The sequence below is a fragment of the Electrophorus electricus genome, chromosome 19 (assembly GCF_041902795.1).
Source record: "Electrophorus electricus isolate QZ-2024a chromosome 19, ASM4190279v1, whole genome shotgun sequence".
Lineage (NCBI taxonomy): Eukaryota > Metazoa > Chordata > Actinopteri > Gymnotiformes > Gymnotidae > Electrophorus > Electrophorus electricus.
Window position 1 is genome coordinate 4,435,198 of NC_137515.1, and position 26,326 is coordinate 4,461,523.

General features: G+C 37.3%; 2 protein-coding genes and 1 pseudogene across 2 annotated transcripts; all 3 read left to right on the top strand.

The window, feature by feature from the left end:
* The first annotated feature begins 7,541 nt into the window (after positions 1-7,541).
* On the top strand, positions 7,542-9,362 carry LOC118242876 (trace amine-associated receptor 6-like). Its single transcript, XM_035535874.2, has one exon. It carries the CDS (start codon positions 7,577-7,579, stop codon positions 8,558-8,560), a length of 984 nt encoding a protein of 327 aa, XP_035391767.2. The 5' UTR covers positions 7,542-7,576; the 3' UTR covers positions 8,561-9,362.
* Positions 9,363-15,119: 5,757 nt separating this feature from the next.
* Positions 15,120-16,915, top strand: LOC113568772 (trace amine-associated receptor 6-like; annotated as a pseudogene).
* Positions 16,916-23,319: 6,404 nt separating this feature from the next.
* On the top strand, positions 23,320-25,160 carry LOC145652405 (trace amine-associated receptor 6-like). The gene has a single exon (XM_081702573.1). It carries the CDS (start codon positions 23,324-23,326, stop codon positions 24,326-24,328), a length of 1,005 nt encoding a protein of 334 aa, XP_081558699.1. The 5' UTR covers positions 23,320-23,323; the 3' UTR covers positions 24,329-25,160.
* The last annotated feature ends 1,166 nt before the right edge of the window (positions 25,161-26,326 follow it).

Consider the following 26,326-nt stretch of genomic DNA (forward strand, 5'->3'; position numbering starts at 1 on the left):
AATCTCTTACTGTGACGAGGCAGAAAAAGTCAGATGCTAGAGGCAGATAAGAGGTTTGGGTTTTATTAGAATCCAGATCAGTAGTCGGTGAACATGCAATAGTCAGAGCCAGAAAGATGAAGCCAGGGATAATCACAGTCATGGAGATAAACAGTCCAGGACATAAACCAGAAGGCAAACAAAAACAGAACGGAAATCCCATCAAGAGAGCCATACATGATCCCCAGGCTGGTATACTGATGTCTCTCCTCTGTGTCAATCTGTCCTTGGATGGAGGATGATATCCTGACATCAAACTTATTGCTACCCCAATGTGTTTAAAAAAGGTTGACCAGACTCGTGAAGTGAACTGAGGTCCTCGATCAGACAGGATGTCTTCAGGGATGCCAAAAAAGTAGAACACCTGATTGATAAGTGCCTCTGCGGTTTGAAAGGTGGTAGGTCCAGGGAAGGCAATGAAACTCACCCCATGTGAAAAGCAATCTGCTACAGTCAGAATTTTAATATTTCCATTAGAGCAGGGTAGGTCAGTAATAAAATCCCCAGCTAGGTGTGACCAAGGCCTTTCAGGTATGGGTAGCAGCATAAGTTTACCTGCAGTTAGCGTCTTGAGGGTATTACTTTGACTGCACATTGAGCAGGAGGTGACATACGTGTGCACATTGCTCGTGAGCATTTCTCACCAATAACAACTAACAAGGAGTTGTCGAGTACAGGTTTCACTAGTATGACCTGTAGTGAGATAAGAATAAGTCCAGGTTAATTGTCGATCTCGGCATGATACTGGTATGTAGTTTCCCCACAGGATATTCAGCAGGTATTACTGTTTCTTTTGTTGCTTGATCGATTTCCTCAATCTCCCATCTTATAGATGCTATATACACCCATGTAGGAGGGATGGTTTCCTGAGTATTGTGATCCTCCTCAGTGTACCCTAGGTGAAAGTGGGACAGGGCATCTGCTTTTGTATTGTGGGAACCTGGGCAATACAGGATCTTGAATTGAAATTGTGAGAAGAATAATGACCAACAGGCTTGTCGAGGGTTTAATTGTTTAGCAGAATGCATATACTCCAAATTACAATGGTCGGTAATAACTGTGAAGGGCTAGTTGTCCCCTTCCAACCAGTGCCTCCATTCTGCCAAAGCCAATTTTATGGCTAATTGCTCACATTTTCCTATCTCATAGTTCTGCATGGCCAGTTTACGGAAAAAGTACGCTAAAAATGGTCTGTTGGAATTGTCATTCCTTTGTGACAAAACGGCTCCTATTCCTATTTTGGAGGTGTCTACCTCTACCACCAATGGGATGGAAAGATCAGGTTGTTTAAGAAGAGGAGCAGTGGTGAAAGCCCCTTTTAATCATTTGTTGAATGCTACCTCAAACAGACACAGAGCAAATGTTTCTAAGTCTTCTAATTCTAAAGCAGCAAAAACACTTTGCATTGTTGTTTGTGTTTATCTTGCTCTCTGGATACCTTTCTATCTATGTTCTCCATCATCTGAAAACACTGCATCTTTGTCAGTGGTGTGGACTGTTCTTACTTGGCTTATATTCATTAATTCTTCTGTCAATCCCCTAATGTATGCTATATTTTATCCATGGTTTAAAAACTATTTAACTGATAATTTTCAATCGATTATATTAAATTCCAAACTTCATTATCCTCAAATGACTGATACTGCATCACATAAGTTATGTTTCTGAGAATTTTTTTAAACTCAAGTAAAAATTGGCAAAGTGAACCTGAAAAGAACAAATGATTTAAAAAACTGAAAAGACGAGTTGGATGAATCTACAGGTTTCTGTAATTGTGTCGTAATTGTGTCAAACTTTGCTTATTCACATATATAAACAAGTCCAGCTATAAGACAGTGTACACACTATCTTATATGTATGATATGTATGCATGTAAGCCAAGTTTGAAAAAGGTCTTTTACTTGCTAGATCCCCCTCTTTTTGCTCTCACTCCAAGACAATGGTGCTGCAATGGCCAATAGAAATCAATAGAAAATAGAAAAGGGGGCTCTAATGCTCTATTCAGGATCAGTTTTATGTGAGTAACGTGCATTTTGAGGTAACTAAAGGCTTGCGTATTTTGTGTTATCTTACAAAGGAACCGAACGCGTTTCCGAGCAAAGAAGTGAGCACGTAATTAAAGAACTTTACTAACACTCTGTATACCATTTAAGCCTGTCACACAGTTGCTTTGATTGTATTTGAATTTTCTATGACAAAATCTGAAGTTATCTTATATCAGAAGCATGTTTTAAAAGGCCAGGCATGATTGTTGTGGAGATTTACCAGAAAAACACGATGTATTCAGTGTGGGATTTCTGTTGAACGGATGCATGTAGATGGCTGAAAATCAGTAAACAGGTATTTGTATTAGGCCTAAGAAATGTTTATGTTGATAAATCTACTCTACTTTAAGAATATTTGATGCGATCATGTGATTCATTTGAGTATGCCAGCTTGGGCCCACTGGTGGGCCCGCTAGGGGGCGTTACTGCATGGACAGGTTGTGAGAGAAAGTTTCTTAATATACATTGTCTGACATTCTTTATGCATTCCTCAGTAATACTAAACTGATATATGTCCTATGGTTTGGCTGAGACATACAGCTGAATATCATCAGCGGAGCAGTGTAAACTAGCAAAATGTTTATGTATAATTTAACCTAGAGGTAGCATATATATAGAAAAAAGCAGAGGCCCAAGGACAGATCCTTGTGGGCCACTATAGCTAACCTTGTTGTATGCTGAATAATGTATGTAAACAAACTGGTAGCGAACGGCTAGATGAGATTTAAACCAGGAAAGGGCTATTCTCCTAATCCCTGCAACATTTCTGAGTCTATCTAGTAAAATGTTGTGATCTATAGTGTCAAATGCTGCATTCAGACTAAGCAATATAAGCAAAGAAACATAACCCAGAAGCCAACAACATGTCATTAACTATGTAAATCTGAGGTGTATCTGTAGTACATATTACACTCCTGGACTGCAGTGTGCTCCTGGTCCAGTTTGGGATTTGGGACTGTCTGTGCACCTCGTTGCCTCGCCCTTCCTGGAGTGATTGCTGTGGCTTATATAAGGACCCTGGAGGAAGAAGACAGTGGCTTGCCAAAAGCTCATTCTTGTATTGGCAGTGATTTGTGAGTTTGTAATCTTTGCTGTGCTTACCTTACCTTATCTTGTCACATCCCTAGTTTGCTTGTGCTTGTGCTTGTGAATGTGAGCATTCCCTGTTTTGTTTATGATTGTGATCCCTGTGAAAGATGAAGTGTTTTTCTGTATGTTTATATGTATAGTTACTGATTGTAGGGAGTGGTGCCTGTTTGTTTTTGCGTTTGGGTTATTGTCTGTTTATTGTCAGGGAGTTAGTGTAGAATTGTATTTCATTTTTTTCCTGCAAAATGTAGTTAGTTGTGGTGTTTCTTTTGGTAGTGTGGGTTTGGTTTGTTATGTCGGCAATTAGCCACCCCTGACATTATTCAGTGTTTGCGTGTGTATTTGTGTGTGTGTGTGTGTGTGTGTGTGTGTTCACCCTTTAAAATATACAACATTTCACCTTGTCTGCCAGTTCAGTCCAGTGATTTAATCATTCCACATACCATCCTGCTACCAGTATTTTCACACTGCTGTTGCAACCTCACCGCCTAGACAGGGTCATAACATACAATTCAGTCAGGTCTAACCCTGACTGAAAGACTTCAGGTATCTGGTTCTAATTCAGGTATGAGCTTAGCTGCTGTGCTACAGCTTTTTTTCTAGGATCTTGAAAATAAATGGAAGGTTTTAGATCAGCTTGTAGTTTGACAGCTGACATGGGTAGAGTTTAGATTTTTTTGAGACATGGTTACTGCTAATTTGAATGAATTAGTTATGTAGCCAATGTTCGTGGATGAGTTTATTAAATTTAGTAAGGGTTCAATAACCTCAGGTTGGATTTCCTTAAAAAAAAGTGTGTGCAACAACATAGCAACCACACACATGCTCAAAACACACACACACACACACACACACACACACACACACACACACACACACACACACACACACACACACACACACACACACACGTTCACCTCTTTCAAGACCTACGTATTTCCTTCAGGAAATACAAATTAGTTTTAAAATCCAATATGATTATTTGACTAATAGGCCTATATATATTAATACTATCTCACTATACTGAGCTCTTTAATGATTATATGCAATATTTAGGATAGTGTGGACTTACCTTGCCTCTGTATAATGTGGGTATACTAAATACATTATGTTGCAGTGAGTACAGGAAATAATTAATGTTGTTCCAAAAAGATCCAGTAAGAGCATTAATTTAAAGAATTAGAATCTTTTTTCTTTGTTGCTTATTCAGCATAGACAATATTCACTGCACAGATTCAGTGATTGTGTAGATCACTATCTTTCTGAACTTGCTTCATGAACAGTAATTGTTCTTTCTAAATGGTGAGCGCTAAGGAGACAGACACGTGCTGAGAAGAGCGAAATTTATTATGGGCAAGTCCAGAGTCAGTATCGTTGTAACAGTCCAGGGTCAAAGGAAGAAAGTAATGCAAACAAAGACACAAGACAGGGAAACCATGGAAACATGGATACTAGAGGGTGACCAATCGTGACAATACCCCGCCTCCAAAGCGCACAGCACCGTGGCGCACAAAAACAAGAACAACCACAAACAAAAAAAGGAATAGGACAAGACACTGACATGAACAGAACAGGCAAGACAAGAAGCAGAAACAGGAGTAGACTTGGGGGGGGCAAAAACAGGAGCAGGAAGGACACAGGCAGACACAGGAACTGGACACAGGAGCAGAAGAGACAGAAGACACAGAAAGCAGAGACACAATAGGAACAGACGGAACACCACAAAAACAAGGAACAGACGCAGGAACTGGGGCAACAGATGTGGGATCAGACACAGGAACTGAGGCAACAGATGTGGGAACAGACACAGGAACTGGGGCAACAGATGTGAGAACAGACACAGGAACTGGGGCAACAGATGTGGGAACAGACACAGGAACTGGGGCAACAGATGTGGGAACAGATACAGGAACTGGGGCAACAGATGTGGGATCAGACACAGGAACTGAGGCAACAGATGTGGGAACAGACACAGGAACTGAGGCAACAGATGTGGGAACAGACACAGGAACTGGGGCAACAGATGTGGGAACAGACACAGGAACTGGGGCAACAGATGTGGGAACAGACACAGGAACTGGGGCAACAGATGTGGGAACAGACACAGGAACTGGGGCAACAAGAGCAGACACAGCAGAAAAAAAAACAGGGATTGACGCGGTAACAGACACAGAAACCAGGGGAACAGGAGCAGATGCAACAGAACAAGACCCAGGAATGGACATGGAAGCTGGAACAGAACCCACAACAGAAACAGACTGAGGATGACAAAAGTCCAGGAGGGAGGACGAGGAGACACAACAAAAGACGACAAGCGATAAGTGATGACCATAGGCACAAAAGGAAGAGGAAAACAAAAATGCAACATAGACCAGTCCAGGTACAAAGGGACGGGAATAAGAACAGACACGGGCCCCGGAAGGGTCACACGGATGGGCACAGGGACAGAAACCAAGGGAGAAAGAGGAACTGGAATGGGCACAGAAACTGGCACAGGGACAGTCAATACAACGGGGGCAAAAACAAAACCAGGCAAAGGAGAAGGAGGAAACAATGGGGCAGCAGGAGCAGGTGTAGCCCTATGGGGAAAGGAATGTGTGTGAACAAGGGTAATCCACAGTCGTAAGGCAAACCAGAACAGACAGGCAAAGAGCGTAATCCAAAAGAATATGCAGAAATCTAAATAACCAGAGAAACAGACACGATAAAAACAACATGATAACATTTCTATTCAGAAATGTACCACAAGATGACGAGACTTCCTAAAGACTATGTACAAACACAGGGTTTACAAAGACTAACGGGTACTAACAAGATACAGGTGAAGGCAATAACCGTCAAGATACTAACAAGAGGGTGTAACAGAATAAAACTCAAAAACACATTGTGTGCAAAATGTGATGACAGCCATCTATTTTTCAATCATTTTAAAGGACATCTTACAGAGTGTCTGAAAACAAGTTGTACTGGACTAAAACCTAGTGACACCTGAAATGTCTCTCTAACAGCAAAAAATACCATTGGAATTGCTTTGGTCCAATCATGACCTGACTCAAAACAGTACTTATGAATCATTGACTTAAGTGTTTTGTGAAATTGCTCCAACACGCCATTGGGTGGGAGGAGTAATGGAATCTGGGCTTCCACTTGGGTCACAGACAGGTATATCGCCAATCTGACAATATGGCAGCAATTGCGGCTTTTCCGACACTCAACACCAAAAGGTAGTGACAGCTGGCCAATAGAGGGCACTAGGGTGCCACTCACCCTGGAGGAAAATGTTTGTTAACATCATTTTTAAATTAGGTTTTCTGAATCATCAATAACTACATATTTTATGTATGAGACTGCACTATCAGCTCCTTACAAGTATGACTCTAGTGGTTTACTGGAGAATTGCACTTACACTTTCATACCCTTACAAGAGAATTTTAATGTGACTAATGTGACATTATTATTTTTTTTAGTACAAAGTGTATACAGTACATAATAACTCTTTTATCAAGTTCAAGTGGCAAGGAGGATTTGTATAAGGAGGAACTTGTTAACATATGTTCATGTGGTTTATGTGACAGATAAAGACAATACTGAGGTTGAAATATGGCTGTTGTACTTTATTGTCTTGCTGATATATATATTGGTTTTGTTATAATAACATCTGGATTAACATTAAACCTGGTTTCCCAGTGAGCTGTCATGCTGTAAATTATGTGAGTATGTCTTTATAATGCCTAGATGCACAGACATAATGTGAGCAGTATTCACTTGCTTCACTTGAAGTCAGTCTAAGTGGGAAAATTGTAGTGTATGATGCTGAATTGTCATAGTTTCTGTTCCATCATCTCTGATATTGACAAAAAACCTTGAAAATGAATAATTTTCCCTGAAGCCCTTTATAGAAACGCTATCATAAAGCACATGTGGCAGGGGAACAGAATGGATTAGCTCTGCCTCTTTCAGATTTGTCAAATTTAGTTTTTTCTTAAAGATCCAGCAGTCGCAGGACAGATGACCAGGTTTGTTACAATAATAAAACATTACATTACATTAAAACATTATCTATGCATTTATTTAATATTTAGTATGTGTTAAAGGCAAAGTATACTACAAAAAACACCTTCTGTAGAAAACCTGATATATGTAAATTGTGCTTGAACACTGACTGTTAACTCTAACTGTTAACTCTAACTGTAAACACTTTCACTCCTCTACTGGTCACCCATGTAATGACATTGATGAATATTAAGTGAATGATGCTGGGTAAAAAGTGGCCGTTCATATGTTAGTAGGAGGATTCATACTTCAATATAAATGCACAATCTGCAAAGACAAATTCATCAGTTCAGTACTGCTGAACAGCATATTATGATCAGCTCCAACTGGCCTATCTGTAAATACTTAAGATGAATATCACAGAGTATCAGCAAAACATGACAGTTGAGTACTGCTTTCCTGACAACAACTCATCATGCAGAAAGGAGGTCCGAACAGGCCCTGGAAATATATTTTTGTTTAGTTTTCTGTCTTGTATATCTGTTTGCACTGTGTTTTTGAACTTGCTTGTGATCTTATCTATCTCTCACTTCAAGCAGCTCCATACCCCTACCAACCTACTCATCCTCTCTCTGGCTGTGGCCGATCTTCTCGTGGGACTTGTTTTCATGCCTGTGAATACAATGCAACTAAGAGACAGCTGTTGGTATCTTGGTAAAATGGCATGTACAATTGTTCTAATAATCAATTTTATCTCAATGTCAGCATCTGTGTGTAATATGGTTTTCATTGCGGTTGATCGGTACATTGCAGTCAGTGATCCTCTGCTATATTCCACTAAAGTCACAGTTCATAAAATGTCTTTATTAATAATTCTAGGCTGGTCTTTTAGTCTCTTGTATATCCTCATCTTTTTGTACTTTAATGACCATCTCCTTCCATCACAGATCTTGAGCAGATGCCACGGAGAGTGCATTTTATTTATAAAATCTTCCTTAGTGACCACTGATCTTGTGATTTCATTTATATGCCCATGTTCAGTTATACTCATCTTGTATTCAATCATTTTTACTTTGGCAAGACGTCAAGCTAAAGCTGTGAGATCTATGTTGAATGCTACCTCAAACAGACACAGAGCAAATGTTTCTAAGTCTTCTAATTCTAAAGCAGCAAAAACACTTGGCATCGTTGTTTGTGTTTATCTTGCTCTCTGGATACCTTTTAGTCTATGTTCTCTGTTTGCTGAAAACATGACATCTTTTTCACTGGTGTCAACTGTTCTTACCTGGCTTATATCCATCAATTCCTCTGTCAATCCTCTAATATATGCTATATTTTATCCATGGTTTAGAGCAACAGCTAAGTACATTGTGACTTGTAGACTGTTTAAATGATCACCTTCAACATTCCATTAATTTTCAAAGCATATTTAAAAAACTTTATTCTCCTCAAATGACTGAATCTGCTTCATATGATATAAATTACAAAAACTGAAGAGATGAGTATGATGACTGGATGGGCTTCTGTAATTGTGTTTTAAATTTGTATTTTTCAAATCTTATTCTATTATAGTCATGCACATGAATTATATATATAAAGCAGATATCAGGAGCTAGGATATTTATACCTTTTGTCAAAGTTATCTTATGAACATATATAAAACTGGTCCCACTATAAGAGAGTATACATGTTATATGTGTGCATGTATGCTGTTTGAAAAAGGTCTTTTAATTGCTGGATCCCATATTTTTATTAATCTGTCAGATAACAACTTGAACTCTAAGACATTGGTGTAAACTGCAGTTGGATGGTTGTATACATTAATTCTTCTATGAATCCTTTGTCATTTTTTTTTTAATTAATGTTCTAGATTATCAGCTAAGTATATTGCTACTTGTAGAATTTTGTAGTCTTTATCTGTAAAATGAAATTTGTTTCCAGGGCATTTTAATTTCAGACTTATCCTGCCAGAGGTGGAACACTAAGACAACTCCATGTTATCTCTGTCCTTGCTCAAAAAAAAAATTTCACTTTTTATTATTTTTTTGTTTTATTATTTATTTTGCTTGTTTTGTTATTCATTTAGCGGGTTGTTGGTGTGTCTTGTAAAGAACACGAATTTGCCTGCATCACAATACAATCCCAATATCATTGGAAAATTCTTTTTATGGTCTTTTTTTTTTAGAAATTGTTAGTCTGTTTTGAATCTTGTGATTTACCTTCTAAATAAAAGATTCTTGTGACATTTTGGCTCTTTTGAAGCCAGTGTTAGATATTGATTCCATGTTGTTTTTAATTATAATACTGTTCACACTTTGCAGTAAAGTTATAATCAGATGTGAAGGGCAAAGTGTAGAGTATTCAAACTTGTTCTTCCTGAGGTCTCCGTGTCAGTGTTTTGAGAAGTTGGCCCCCCTTGACTAAAACCTTTCAATACACAAAATACTGCAGCATATGTATAAAGAAAATCAGGTCAAATCATACCATTTTTCCTCAGTACACCCACACACTCACAAAAACACACACACACACACACACACACACACACACACACACACACACACACACACACACACACACACACATCAATCAAAACGTGTGCGCGCACACACACACACACACACACACACACACACACACACCCACACACACATCAATCAAAACGTGCGCGCGCACACATACACACACACACACACACACACACACACACACACATCAATCAAAACGTGCGTGCACACACACACACATACACACACAATGTTTTTCATTTTGGTGTGAAGGATGTGGCTGCTTTTTAACCACAATCTTCTGATAACAGGTTTAATCTTTCAAACAGCCAGTCTTAAGTTGTTCTCCACATCTAGTTTTGATGTGTTCTTTGGCTTCAGAACAACCAGTGCAGAGGATCCAACTTTGTATACATATAATGAACCACATGGCAAAAGGCCTCTGATTGCATGTTATGTAAAGGCTGGATAATCTTGCTGAATGTTCAACCAGAACTCAGCCACTGGTTGCCTGTTGAACTGATGAATCTTTTTCTTGTTTATTGTCTAAATGTTGCTTTAGTTTTGCTGCTTTCAAGCTGTCATTAGCACAGATTATAGACTGCGGCTTTACTTCCCCAAATAATTAGATGTAAGTGAACCCATATTTTAAATAATATTCATCATATTGTCTCTTTTTCATATGTGTTGTCTTTTTCGAATTTTATTGATTTTCTGGAACTTAAGTGATTCATTTTGGAAATTTTGACACATTGCCAGTTGACAACATGACACTAAATCAACATGCGACACTTATTTTGACGAAAAATGAAATAAACCTATGAAAATATATAGATAAAGAACTAAATATCACATGGTTGGTTAACCAATACAATGAACTTATGCTGTCAGCTTATCTATGTGACACTGAGTGAGGTGAAGAACGATGCAACCGTATTGATGATCGACATTTATTTTGGACAAAAATTCATGATTGACAGCAATTACACATACCAAAGTCGAATCGACAGTGGATCCAGAGGTATAGCGTCACCATCTTTGGAACAGGGCACGCCGACACCCTCCTGGGAGCAACGTGTGGCAACATCCTCTTAGGTGCAGGTCTAATTGGTGCCAGAAGCAGGGAATCAGATAAAAGGAAGCAAAGGCCCGACAAAAAAGGGCTGCTGGGTCCACGTTCAGTGGGGCAGAGGCAGCCAGGTAGGAATACTGGAACTCTGTCTAGAGTTAAATACAGCAGTTCCATGTGGAATTGTTTACATTTTCAAGCCTTGTGCTTGAGGTAGGGGAGGTGGCCTTGTGTTGATTTATTGTGAGAGTATAAAATTAATGCCACTTTCTTTACTTAGCCAGTCTGCCTTCAAACTTCTGGCTGTTAAACTCTTTGTCTTTATATGATACAATGTCTTCCAATGTTATTTTAATGTGATATTTTAATGTTCATTTTGGTAAAACTGACAATGATTACTAAAGATTTTAAAACAATGTTTTGATCTACCATAAAACTATTATTGCCAAATGATTGTATGCTAAATCAAAGGTGCACAGTACGATGTTATCGCACAATATTTGATATGTTAATCCTGAGGATCTCAACAGTTGAATTATTCCAAACTCTGTTCCTATCCCTATTGCTTCACTTTCAGGTTTAGTAGACTATTACAATAATAGTTTATCTTCTGTGCATGATATCCTAGCCCCTGCAAAAAAAAACAAAACAACAGGTTGTTTTATTTGTCCATGGTGCTCCTTGGTACCTGAATTACATCGAGGCATTAGAGGGTATACACCAAGCCCAGATTTTCTATTCATAAACAAAAGTATTTTGATCATATCCTTTGCTACAAAATATTCTTTCTGTGCAAAAACATCTTATTATGCACACATTATTAGCATTAATGGTGAATGGAATACTAAGACACTTTTCTATACAGTGAAAAGTTTACTCAAACCATCTGAAATAAATATCAATACTAACCTCTCTAATGAACAATATTCTGCTTTTTTGAAGTTTCTCAACTCCAAAATTAGCACAATTCCTGTGCATTTGGCTCTTGATGCAAGGGTGAGCAGTAAGGAGGCAGACACATGTGCAAAGAAGAGCGAACTTTATTAGGGGATTAGGGGCAAATCCAGATTCAGAGTCATCAGAGCAGTCCAGGGTCATTGAGTCAATACGTAGCATAAAGGGATACATCATGAACAAAAAAAAAATACACGGAGGCAAACATAGGAAGCAGTCTATAACAAAGAAGCTAGGGAAAAACACAGGGAGGTAAGGAAAAACAAATGGCTAGAATCACAAAACAGGCTAACAAACACGGGCTTTGAAATACAGACGAGCTTTCAAAAACTTTCAAACAAACAACCAAACATTCAAACAGCCAAACCATGAACAGCCAAGAAAACGGGAACAAGACAGGGTTTAATACATTAACTTAACAAGACTAGGAACGAGGAACAGATGAATGTAATGATGGGTGCGGAAAACCAAATGAGGGGCAGAGAAAACAAAACTAAGGAATGGAAACAAAAACACACAAGACAAGGAAACCATGGAACATGTAAGATGGGAGGGACTAACTGTGACACTTGATAATATTTCACAGACAGATTTATCACCAGTAAGCACTATCAAATTTTCCCCAGCCACTGATTAATGTGACTTCTGTCTTCTAACTGAAAATAGAAATTTTTAATTTATAACTAAATCCAATATCTTTGTATGTCATATAGATTGTATTACTACAACGGTAGTTAAAACATGTTTGCCTTCAATTATTTATTTGATAATAATCAGTAATTAAAGTTCTCATAAAGATCATTAGTATAGATCATTAGTACTTTTCACTTAAAGTTGCTATAATCAGACCAATTCTGAAATTAGAATTTTAAATCCCAAACATAGTACAGAAATGGCTATGGTTAAGCTCACCACTGATCTTCTCTGTGCAGCTGATTCAGGTGTGCTTTCTATTTTAATTTTTACTTGTGCTCAGTGTAGCCTTTGATACAATATCATATCAGCTTCTTATGGAGCAGTTGGCTAGTATTGGACTCTGTGGCACTGAACATCAGTGGTTTGCTTCCTATCTTGCAGACAGGACACAGTTGGTACAGATTCAGAATTATTGGTCAGAAATCTCTATGGTTCATTGTGCTGTTACACAGGGTTCAGTGTTAGGCTCACTATTATTCATCATTTACCTTCTGCCTCTTGGCAATATTTTTCAGCATCTATGATGATCGGTTTCATTGTTATGCTGATGATATGCAGCTGTGTGTGTCCAATATGCCAACTTCTACTCTCTCTTTCAATACTCACACATCTTATTTCCATGATACACATATATGGATAAAAAGCAATTATTTCAAATTTGATAGGAGTAAAACTGAGCTGTTTCCTATGGGATTTAAATCTACACTTAAAAAAAATTATATTTGTACATTCCCTATGGCTGGAGCTATTATAACTGTCTTCGTAAAGGTTTACAGCCTTGGTGTTATTTTGGACAGTACGCTCTGTTTTTCTAGGCATAAATTGTGTCTTCTTGATTGTGTTTTTTTTATTTATGAAATATTTCCAGACTACGACCTGTTTTAACACAACACGTTACTGAAGTGTTAGTCAAAATAATCCTAGTAGGCATTTCTGCAGCACGAATCCATGGACATTACATGGTCTAAATCGGCTGACCATGTTACACCTTTGCTAATTCAATTTCATTGGCTCTCTGTAATCACAATGGCTTAATGTAAACATTTTATTACTAACAATTAAAACTTCATAATATTTCCCTTGTCTATCTTTCTTTCTCACATTCGCATAATGGCAAACAACAAGTATGCTTGTAGTGTTTCTCTTCAGAATTGCACTTTCCTACCATTACAAGAATATGTTAATGACATTCTTATTTTATTTAGTATCGAAGAGTATATACATAATAATTGGAGAATTTTAATGTGACTTTTTTTTTCTTTAGTACCAAAGTATACACAGTACATAATAACTGTTATGAACACCAGGAATCATGTTCAACCCCACACTGCCATGCCTACCTCTTCCCACACATTCCTCTAATCTGGTTCACCTGAATGCTAGCACACACCTGATCATTGTTTCTCCTCATCACTCCTCCCTTACTTAAGCTCCCCTCCTTCACACTCACGTCGTGAAGTATTGCCAACCTTATGTTGCGTAACAAGCGGTTCAGTTACGGTTTTGTCTTCCTGGTTTTCGACTCCTGCCTGTGTTTCAGAGCTTGTCTTCTTTCTGACCCCTGGACTCTGTCCTATGTTATCGACCTTGAAACAACCTAACTACCTGCCTGACCCCACTGATCTGTTTGATCTAAATAATAAGACCTCCTGCGATTGGATCCTCTTCCTTGTTTGTGTGTGCAATCATTACAATAACTCTGTTATCAAGTTTCAAGTATCAAGTTTCTTTTGTTGGTTGCTCGATTTCCTCATCAATCTCCCATCTTATAGATGCTATATACACCCATGTAGGAGGGATGGTTTCCTGAGTGTTGTGATCCTCCTCAGTGTACCCTAGGTGAAAGTGGGACAGGGCATCTGCTTTTGTATTGTGGGAACCTGGGCAATACAGGATCTTGAATTGAAATTGTGAGAAGAATAATGAATAACAGGCTTGTCGAGGGTTTATTGTTTAGCAGAATGCATATACTCCAAATATAATGGTAGGTAATAAATGTGAAGGGCTAGTTGTCCCCTTCCAACCAGTGCCTCCATTCTGCCAAAGCCAATTTTATGGCTAATAGCTCACATTTTCCTATCTCATAGTTCTGCATGGCTGGGGCCAGTTTACGGAAAAAGTACGCTAAAAATGGTCTGTTGGACTTGTCCTTCCTTTGTGACAAAATGGCTCCTACTCCTATGTTGGAGGTTTCTACTTCTACCACAAATGGGATGGAAAGATCAGGTTGTTTAAGAAGACGAGCAGTGGTGAAAGCCCCTTTTAATCATTTGAATTGATTGAATGCTTGATCTGCCTCTTGGTTCCAGCGTATCTTTGTCACAGCTCCTTTGAGGAGGGCAGTAAGAGGAGCTGCTATACTACTAAAGTTACTTTTACGATCCAAATAAAAGTTCACAAAGCTGAGAAAACTGGAGCTTATTTATTTAATAAGTAGTATGTGTTAAAAGCAAAGGAATACCTCAAAAACACATTGTGTGCAAAATGTGAGAGATTCAGCTGTTAACACTAACTGGAAACACATTCACTCCTCTACTGGTCACCCCTGTAATGACATTGTTGAATATTAAGTGAATGATGCTGTGTAAAAAGTGGCCATTCATATGTTAGTAGGAGGATTCATACTTCAATATAAATACACAATCTGCAAAGACAAATTCATCAGTCCAGTACTGCCGAACAGCATATTATAAACAGCTCCAACTTGCATATCTGTAAATACTTAAGATGAATATCACAGAGGATCAACAAAACATGACAGTTGAGTACTGCTTTCCTGACAACAACTCATCATGCAGAAAGGAGGTCCGAACAGGCCCTGGAAATATAATTTTGTTTATTTTTCTGTCTTGTATCATTATATGCAATGTATTTTTGAACTTGCTTGTGATCTTGTCCATCTCTCACTTCAAGCAGCTTCATACTCCAACTAACCTACTCATCCTCTCTCTGGCTGTGGCTGATCTTCTCATGGGACTTGTTTTCATGCCTGTAAATACAATGCAACTAAGAGACAGCTGTTGGTATCTTGGTAAAATGGCATGTATCATTTTTCTAGTAATCAATTCTATCTCAGCTTCAGCATCTGTATGTAATATGGTTTTAATTGCAGTTGATAGGTACATTGCAGTCAGTGACCCTCTGCTATATTCCACTAAAGTCACAGTTTCTAAAATGTCTTTATGCATAATTCTAGGCTGGTCTTTTTCTCTTTTGTATGTCCTTGTCTATTTGTACTTTAATGACAATCTCCTTCCATCTCAGATCTTGAGCAGATGACACGGAGAGTGCATTTTAATCGTAAAATCTTCCTTGGTGATCATTGATCTTGTGATTTCGTTTATATGTCCATGTTCAGTTATACTCATCTTGTATTCAATCATTTTTACTTTAGCAAGGCGTCAAGCTAAAGCTGTGAGATCCGTGTTGAATGCTACCTCAAACAGACACAGAGCCAAAGTTTCTAAGTCTTCTAATTCTAAAGCAGCAAAAACACTGGGCATTGTTGTTTGTGTTTATCTTGCTCTCTGGATACCTTTTAGTCTATGTTCTCTGTTTGTTGAAAACATGACATCTTTGTCAGTGGTGTGGACTGTTCTTACCTGGCTTATATCCATCAATTCCTCTGTCAATCCTCTAATATATGCTATATTTTATCCATGGTTTAGATCATCAGCTAAGTACATTGTGACTTGCAGACTGTTTAAATTATCACCTTCAACATTCCATTAATTTTCAAAGCATATTTAATTTCAAACTTTATTCTCCTCAAAAGACTGAATCTGCTTCATATGATATAAATTACAAAAGATGAAGAGATGAGTATGATGATTGCATGGGCTTCTGTAATTGTGTATTAAATTTGTATATTTTTAAAATCTTATTCTATTATAGTCATGCACATGAATTATATATATATATATAAAGGAGATATCAGGAGCTAGTATATTTATACCTTTTGTCAAAGTTATCTTACGCAAATATATAAAACTGGTCCCACTATAAGACAGTATAGATGTTATATGTATGCTAAGTTTGAAAAAGGTCTTTTAATTGCTGGATCCCATATTTTTATTAATCTGTCAGATAACAACTTGACCTCTAAGACATTGGTGTAGACTGCATTTGGATGGTTGTATACATTAATTCTTCTATGAATCCTTTAACATTTTTTATATTAATGTTCTAGATTATCAGATAAGTATATTGCTACTTGTAGAATTATTTTTTATTATTTTTTGTTTTATTATTTATTTTGCTTGTTTTGTTATTCATTTAGCGGGTTGTTTGTGTGTCTTGGAAAGAACACGAATTTGCCTGTATCACAATACAATCCCAATGTCATTGGAAAATTCTATTTATGGTCTTTTTGTTTAGAAATTGGTAGTCTGTTTTGAAACTTGTGATTTACCTTCTAAACAAAAGATTCTTGTGACATTTTGGCTCTTTTGAAGCCAGTGTTAGATGTTGATTCCATGTTGTTTTTAATTATAATACTGTTCACACTTTGCATTAAAGTTATAATCAGATTTGAAGGGCAAAGTGTAGAGTATTCAAACTTGTTCTTCCTGAAGTCTCCTTGTCAGTGTTTTGAGAAGTTGGTGCCCCTTGACTAAAACCTTTCAATACACAAAATACTGCAGCATATGTATAAAGAAAATCAAGTCAAATCAACCCATTTTTCCTCAGTACACACACACACACACACACACACACACACACACACACACACACACACACACACACACACATCAATCAAAACGTGTGCGCGCGCACACACACACACACACATCAGTGAAAATGCACACACACACACACATCAATCAAAACGTGCGCGCACACACACACACATACACACACAATGTTTTTCATTTTGGTGTGAAGGATGTGGCTGCTTTTTAAACACAATCTGCTGATATCAGGTTTAATATTTCAAACAGCCAGTCTTAAGTTGTTCTCCACCTCTAGTTTTGATGTGTTTTGTGGATTCAGAACAACCAGTGCAGAGGATCCAACTTTGTATACATATAATGAACCACATGGCAAAGGCTTCTGATTGCATGTTTTGTAAAGGCTGGATAATCTTGCTGAATATTCAACCAGAACTCAGCCACTGGTTGTCTGTTGAACTGGAGAATCTACTTCCCCAAATAATTTGATGTAAGTGAACCCATATTTTAAATAATATTCATCATATTGTCTCTTTTTACATATGTCGCCTTTTTCTAATTTTATTGATTTTCTGGAACTTAAGTGGTTCATTTTGGAAATTATGACACATTTCCAGTTGACAACATGGCACTAAATCAACATGCGACACTTATTTTGATGAAAAATGAAATAAACCTATGAAAATATATAGATAAATAACTAAATATCACATGGTTGTTTAACCAATACAATGAACTTATGCTGTCAGCTTATCTATGTGACACTGAATGAGGTGAAGAACGATGCAAGCGTAGTGATGATCGACATTTATTTTGGACAAAAATTCATGATTGACAGCAATTACACATACCAAAGTCGAGTGGACAGTGGATCCAGAGGTATAGCTTCACCATCTTTGGAACAGGGCATGCCGACACCATTCTGGGAGCAACATGTGGCCACATCCTCTTAGGTGCAGGTCTAATTGGTGCCAGAAGCAGGGAATCAGATAAAAGGAAGCAAAGCCCCCCCAAAAAAAGGGCTGCTGGGTCCACGTTCAGTGGGGCAGAGGCAGCCAGGTTGGAATACTGGAATAAATGTCAAAAGTTTTATTGAGAAAAATGGCAGTGTGGTGAAGAGTAAAGGGAAAACAAGGCACAAATAGGCATTGGACAAAATACCCTCCCCCCATAAAGAAAAGGTAAGAATGAATTTCTTTACTAAACTAAACTTGAGAAAGCATATCAGCCAGCACATTCTTGGATCCACATTTATGTTGGATGTCAGGTTGGTACCTCTAAACCAGCAGTGCCAGCAGTGTGCATTGAGCACTAGTTGGAATTGTACATTTGCTTTGGTTTTAAAATGTATGAGGGATGTGCTCTCGACTCCATTAGCTAAATCAGCTATGAGTATGCACCCAGGTTATCATAAGTTTGCCCTTTACAACAACCGTTCCAACACTAACAAAGCTTATCTGATTAATGTAGTCTGGATTAGTCGTGTCCTATGGAAACCTGGCACGCACAGAATGACTGTCTAGAGTTAAATACAGCAGTTCCACCTGGAATTGTTTACATTTTCAAGCCTTGTGCTTGAGGTAGGGGAGGTGGCCTTGTGTTGATTTATTGTGAGAGTATAAAATTAATGCCACTCTCTTTACTTAGCCAGTCTGTCTTCAAACTTCTGGCTGTTAAACTCTTTGTATTTATATGATACAATGTCTTCCAATGTTATTTTAATGCGATATTTTAATGTTCATTTTGGTAAAACTGACAATGATTACTAAAGATTTTAAAACAATGTTTTGATCTACCATAAAACTATTATTGCCAAATGGTTGTATGCTAAATCAAAGGTGCACAGTACGATGTTATCGCACAATATTTGATATGTTAATCCTGAGGATCTCAACAGTTTAATTATTCCAAACTCTGTTCCTATCCTTATTGCTTCACTTTCAGGTTTAGTAGACTATTACAATAATAGTTTATCTTCTGCGCATGATATCCTAGCCCCTGCAAAAAAAACCCAAAAAAACCTCCAGGTTCTTTTATTTGTCCATGGTGCTCCTTGGTACCTGAATTACATCGAGGCATTAGAGGGTATACACCAAGCCCAGATTTTCTATTCATAAACACATGTATTTTGAACATATCCTTTACTACAAAATATTCTTTCTGTGCAAAAACATCTTATTATGCACACATTATTAGCATTAATGGTGAATGGAATACTAAGACACTTTTCTATACAGTGAAAAGTTTACTCAAACCATCTGAAATAAATATCAATACTAACCTCTCTAATGAACAATATTCTGCTTTTTTGAAGTTTCTCAACTCCAAAATTAACACAATTCCTGTGCATTTGGCTCTTGATGCAATGGTGAGCAGTAAGGAGGCAGACACATGTGCAAAGAAGTGCGAACTTTATTAGGGGATTAGGGGCAAATCCAGATTCAGAGTCATCAGAGCAGTCCAGGGTCATTGAGTCAATACGTAGCATAAATGGATACATCATGAACAAAAAAAAACCACATGGAGGCAAACACAGGAAGCAGGCTATAACAAAGAAGCTAGGGAAAAACACATGGAGGTAAGGAAAAACAAATGGCTAGAATCACAAAACAGGCTAACAAACAAGGGCTTTTAAATACCGATGAGCTTTCAAAAACTTTCAAACAAACAACCAAACATTCAAACAGCCAAACCATGAACAGCCAAAACAACGGGAACAAGACAGGGTTTAATACATTAACTTAACAGGACTAGAAACGAGGAACAGATGGATGTAATGATGGGTGCGGAAAACCAAATGAGGGGTAGAGATAACAAAACTAAGGAATGGAAACAAAAACACACAAGACAAGGAAACCATGGAACATGTAAGCTGGGAGGGACTAACTGTGACACTTGATAATATTTCACAGACAGATTTATCACCAGTAAGCACTATCAAATTGTCCCCAGCCATTGACTAATGTGACTTCTGTCTTCTAACTGAAAATAGAAATTTTTAATTTATTACTAAATCCAATATCTTTGTATGTCATATAGATTGTATTACTACAACGGTTAACTACCGTTTGCCTTCAATTATTTATTTGATAATAATCAGTAATTAAAGTTCTCATAAAGATCATTAGTATAGATCATTAGTACTTTTCACTGAAAGTTGCTATAATCAGACCAATTCTGAAATTAGAATTTTTAAATCCCAAACATAGTACAGAAACGGCTATGGTTAAGATCACCAATGATCTTCTCTGTGCAGCTGATTCAGGTGTGCTTCCTATTTTAATCTTTACGTGTGCTCAGTGTAGCCTTTGATACAATATCATATCAGCTTCTTATGGAGCAGTTGGCTAGTATTGGACTCTGTGGCACTGTACATCAGTGGTTTGCTTCCTATCTTGCAGACAGGACACAGTTTGTACAGATTCAGAATTATTGGTCAGAAATCTCTACGGTTCATTGTGCTGTTACACAGGGTTCAGTGTTAGGCTCACTATTATTCATCATTTACCTTCTGCCTCTTGGCAATATTTTTCAGCATCTATGATGATCGGTTTCATTGTTATGCTGATGATATGCAGCTGTGTGTGTCCAATATGCCAACTTCTACTCTCTCTTTCAATACTCACACATCTTATTTCCATAATACACATATATGGATAACAAGCAATTATTTCAAATTTGATAGGAGTAAAACTGAGCTGTTTCCTATGGGATCTAAATGTACACTTAAAAATATATATATATTTGTACATTCCCTATGGCTGGAGCTATTATAACTGTCTTCGTAAAGTTTTACAGCCTTGGTGTTATTTTGGACAGTATGCTCTGTTTTTCTAGTCATAAATTGTGTCTCCTTGATTGTGTTTTTTTTATTTATGAAATATTTCCAGACTACGACCTGTTTTAACACAACACTTTACTGAAATCTTAGTCAAAAATAATCCTAGTAGGCATTTCTGCAGCACGAATCCATGGACATTACATGGTCTAAATCGGCTGACCATGTTACACCTTTGCTAATTCAATTTCATTGGCTCTCTGTAATCACAATGGATTAATGTAAACATTTTATTACTAACAATTAAAACTTCATAATCTTTCCCTTGTCTATCTTTCTTTCTCACATTCGCATAATGGCAAACAACAAGTATGCCTCTAGTGTTTCTCTTCAGAATTGCACTTTCCTACCATTACAAGAATATTTTAATGACATTCTTATTTTATTTAGTATCGAAGTGTATATACATAATAATGGGAGAATTTTAATGTGACTTTTTTTCTTTAGTACCAAAGTGTATACAGTACATAATAACTGTTATGAACGCCAGGAATCATGCTCAACCCCGCACTGCCATGCCTACCTCTTCCCACACATGCCTCTAATCTGGTTCACCGGAATGCTAGTACACACCTGATCATTGTTTCCCCTCATCACTCCTCCCTTAATTAAGATCCCCTCCTTCAAACTCACGTCGTGAAGTATTGCCAACCTTATGTTGCGTAACAAGCGGTTCAGTTACGGTTTTGTCTTCCTGGTTTTCAGCTCCTGCCTGTGTTTCAGAGCTTGTTTTCCTTCTGACCCCTGGACATCCCACGGACTTTGCCCCATGTTATCGACCTTGAAACAACCTAATTACCTGCCTGACCCCACTGATCTGTTTGATCTAAATAATAAAACCTCTTGCGATCGGATCCTCTTCCTTGTTTGTGTGTGCAATCATTACAATAACTCTGTTATCAAGTGCAAGTGGAGTGCAAGTGCAAGTGCAAGTGGAGTTGAACTCGTTAAATTAGTGTATATTCATGGGGTTTGTGACAGATAAAAATAATTCTGAGGTTGCGAAATGACTGTGGTAGTTTAATAGATTGCTGGTATAGATTGGTTTTGTTCTAATAACATCTAGTTTGGTTAGGTTTCCCAGCCAGGTAGCTGACTTGCTATAAATTGAGCTTTTCTATTGTCTACATGCACAGATATATTGTGATCAGTATTCACTTGCTTCACTTGGGGACTTGTCATTAGTGTGATCAGAAGCAGATGATAGACAACAAAATGATTCAGAGGATGATTACATGTTGGAATTATCTTGACTGTGCAAAAGATACCACACAAGCACAGAGAGTGAAGGATGCCACTCACTCTAATTGGGAAATTGAACTGTTGAAACATGACTGACTACAACCTCAGGGATAGGAAAAACTTTTCTACCTGTTAAGCCATTTTTTGTACAGACTATTGTCCAGTGATGGTTGGTGCTCTGCACTGGTCTTAACCTCCTTCCCTTTCCCTGCACCCAGTGCAGTCCTCCAGGGGGCTGTAGTGTCTGATAGAGAGTACACTGTGTGCAAAGTGGCCGCTGCTTCTCATCAGGCCTGAGTGTGAAAAGAGGAAAAAAAAAGCAATATTTGTAAAGCGACCTTGAGTTTGAGAGAGGTGCTAAATGAATGCAACTAATAATAATGATAATATTGTAAGCATCTTTATGTCCTTTGTGCGAAAAGCAATATGTACATGTATTATTACAATGTATTATTATTTATTATTATTATTCCCCAAAATAAAAGTTATGCTTTTGACTGGAAATTGTGAATATAATCCTACCTCAAGTTTCACAGAAATCGTCAGACAATAAATAACCTGAGTGCAAAGAGATATTAACATACTCCATACCTATAGCTCATACTGCTCTATCAGTGTCAGAGCAAATGTCTGTTGGAAAATGAAGCATACTTCTAAATACAAACACCTGAGCTGTGCCGGTATGATGCTGAATTATCGCAATTTGTGTTCCATCATCTCTGATGTTGACACGTTATAAATGAATGATTTTCTCTGAAGCACATTTTAGAACAAATATCATAAAACACATTTGGCGGTGAAACAGACTAGATTAGTGCTCCCACTTTCAGCTTCATCAAATTAATTTTTTTTCTTTAAAATCCAGCAGTCGTAGAACAGATGACCAGGTTCGTTACAATGAGAACATTATATGTATGCATTATATGTATGCAAACTTGTGATGGATGTGAAATGTTTGAACTCTAACTATAAACATTTCCACTCCTCTACTGGTCACCCCTGTAATGACATTGTTGAATATTAAGTGAATGATGCTGTGTAAAAAGTGGCCATTCATATGTTAGTAGGAGGATTCATACTTCAATATAAATACACAATCTGCAAAGACAAATTCAGCAGATCAGCACTGTTGAAGAGCATATTATGAACAGCTCCAACTGGCCTATCTGTAAATACTTAAGATGAATATCACAGAGTATCAGCAAAACATGACAGCTGAGTACTGCTTTCCTGACAACAACTCATCATGCAGAAAGGAGGTCCGAACAGGCCCTGGAAATATATTTTTGTTTAGTTTTCTGTCTTGTATATCTGTTTGCACTGTGTTTTTGAACTTGCTTGTGATCTTATCTATCTCTCACTTCAAGCAGCTCCATACCCCTACCAACCTACTCATCCTCTCTCTGGCTGTGGCCGATCTTCTCGTGGGACTTGTTGTTATGCCTGTGAATACAATGCAACTAAGAGACAGCTGTTGGTATCTTGGTAAAATGGCATGTACAATTGTTCTAATAATCAATTTTATCTCAATGTCAGCATCTCTGTGCAATATGGTTTTCATTGCAGTTGATCGGTACATTGCAGTCAGTGACCCTCTGCTATATTCCACTAAAGTCACAGTTTGTAAAATGTCTTCATGCATAATTCTAGGCTGGTCTTTTTCTCTTTTGTATGTCCTTGTCTATTTGTACTTTAATGACCATCTCCTTCCATCTCAGATCTTGAGCAGATGTCACGGAGAGTGCATTTTAATCGTAAAATCTTCCTTGGTGATCATTGATCTTGTGATTTCATTTATATGTCCATGTTCAGTTATACTCATCTTGTATTCAATCATTTTTACTTTAGCAAGGCGTCAAGCTAAAGCTGTGAGATCCGTGTTGAATGCTACCTCAAACAGACACAGAGCCAAAATTTCTAAGTCTTCTAATTCTAAAGCAGCAAAAACACTGGGCATTGTTGTTTGTGTTTATCTTGCTCTCTGGATACCTTTTTATTTATGTTCTCTGTTTGTTGAAAACATGACATCTTTGTCAGTGGTGTGGACTGTTCTTACCTGGCTTATATCCATCAATTCCTCTGTCAATCCTCTAATATATGCTATATTTTATCCATGGTTTAGATCATCAGCTAAGTATATTGTGACTTGCAGACTGTTTAAATTATCACCTTCAACATTCCATTAATTTTCAAAGCATATTTAATTTCAAACTTTATTCTCCTCAAAAGACTGAATCTGCTTCATATGATATAAATTACAAAAGATGAAGAGATGAGTATGATGATTGCATGGGCTTCTGTAATTGTGTATTACATTTGTATATTTTTAAAATCTTATTCTATTATAGTCATGCGCATGAATTATATATATACAAAGCAGATATAAGGAGCTAGTATATTTATACCTTTTGTCAAAGTTATCTTACGCAAATATATAAAACTGGTCCCACTATAAGACAGTATAGATGTTATATGTATGCTAAGTTTGAAAAAGGTCTTTTAATTGCTGGATCCCATATTTTTATTAATCTGTCAGATAACAACTTGACCTCTAAGACATTGGTGTAGACTGCATTTGGATGGTTGTATACATTAATTCTTCTATGAATCCTTTATCATTTTTTATATTAATGTTCTAGATTATCAGATAAGTATATTGCTACTTGTAGAATTATTTTTTTTAATTTTTTGTTTTCTTATTTATTTTGCTTGTTTTGTTGTTCATTTAGCGGGTTGTTTGTGTGTCTTGGAAAGAACACGAATTTGCCTGTATCACAATACAATCCCATTGTCATTGGAAAATTCTATTTATGGTCTTTTTTTTTTAGAAATTGGTAGTCTGTTTTGAATCTTGTGATTTACCTTCTAAACAAAAGATTCTTGTGACATTTTGGCTCTTTTGAAGCCAGTGTTAGATGTTGATTCCATGTTGTTTTTAATTATAATACTGTTCACACTTTGCATTAAAGTTATAATCAGATTTGAAGGGCAAAGTGTAGAGTATTCAAACTTGTTCTTCCTGAGGTCTCCTTGTCAGTGTTTTGAGAAGTTGGCGCCCCTTGACTAAAACCTTTCAATACACAAAATACTGCAGCATATGTATAAAGAAAATCAAGTCAAATCATCCCATTTTTCCTCAGTACACACACACACTCACACACACACACACACACATTAATCAAAACGTGTGCGCGCACACACACACACACACACACATCAGTGAAAATGCACACACACACACACACACATCAATCAAAACGTGCGCGCACGCACACACACACATACACACACAATGTTTTTCATTTTGGTGTGAAGGATGTGGTTGCTTTTTAAACACAATCTGCTGATATCAGATTTAATCTTTCAAACAGCCAGTCTTAAGTTGTTCTCCACCTCTAGTTTTGATGTGTTCTGTGGCTTCAGAACAACCAGTGCAGAGGATCCAACTTTGTATACATATAATGAACCACATGGCAAAGGCTTCTGATTGCATGTTTTGTAAAGGCTGGATAATCTTGCTGAATGTTCAACCAGAACTCAGCCACTGGTTGTCTGTTGAACTGGAGAATCTACTTCCCCAAATAATTTGATGTAAGTGAACCCATATTTTAAATAATATTCATCATATTGTCTCTTTTTACATATGTCGCCTTTTTCTAATTTTATTGATTTTCTGGAACTTAAGTGGTTCATTTTGGAAATTATGACACATTTCCAGTTGACAACATTTTTTGTACAGACTATTGTCCAGTGATGGTTGGTGCTCTGCACTGGTCTTAACCTCCTTCCCTTTCCCTGCACCCAATGCAGTCCTCCAGGGGGCTGTAGTTTCTGATAGAGAGTACACTGTGTGCAAAGTGGCTGCTGCTTCTCATCAGGTGTGTGTGTGTAAAGAGGAAAAAAAAGCAATATTTGTAAAGCGACCTTGAGTTTGAGAGAGGTACGAAATGAATGCAACTAATAATAATGATAATATTGCAAGCATCTTCATGTCCTTTGTGTGAAAAGCAATATGTAAATAATATGTATATGTAAGATGTAAATAATAATATGTATTATTACAATGTATTATTATTATTATTATTCCACAAAATAAAAGTCTAGATTAGTGCTCCCACTTTCAGCTTCATCAAATAAATTTTTTTTTTCAAAATCCAGCAGTCAAAGAACAAATGACCAGGTTC

Bases quoted from the DNA above. Each gene is read 5' to 3' on its own strand.
- LOC145652405 (XM_081702573.1), top strand. From the start codon at position 23,324: ATGAATATCACAGAGTATCAGCAAAACATGACAGCTGAGTACTGCTTT.
- LOC118242876 (XM_035535874.2), top strand. From the start codon at position 7,577: ATGAATATCACAGAGTATCAGCAAAACATGACAGTTGAGTACTGCTTT.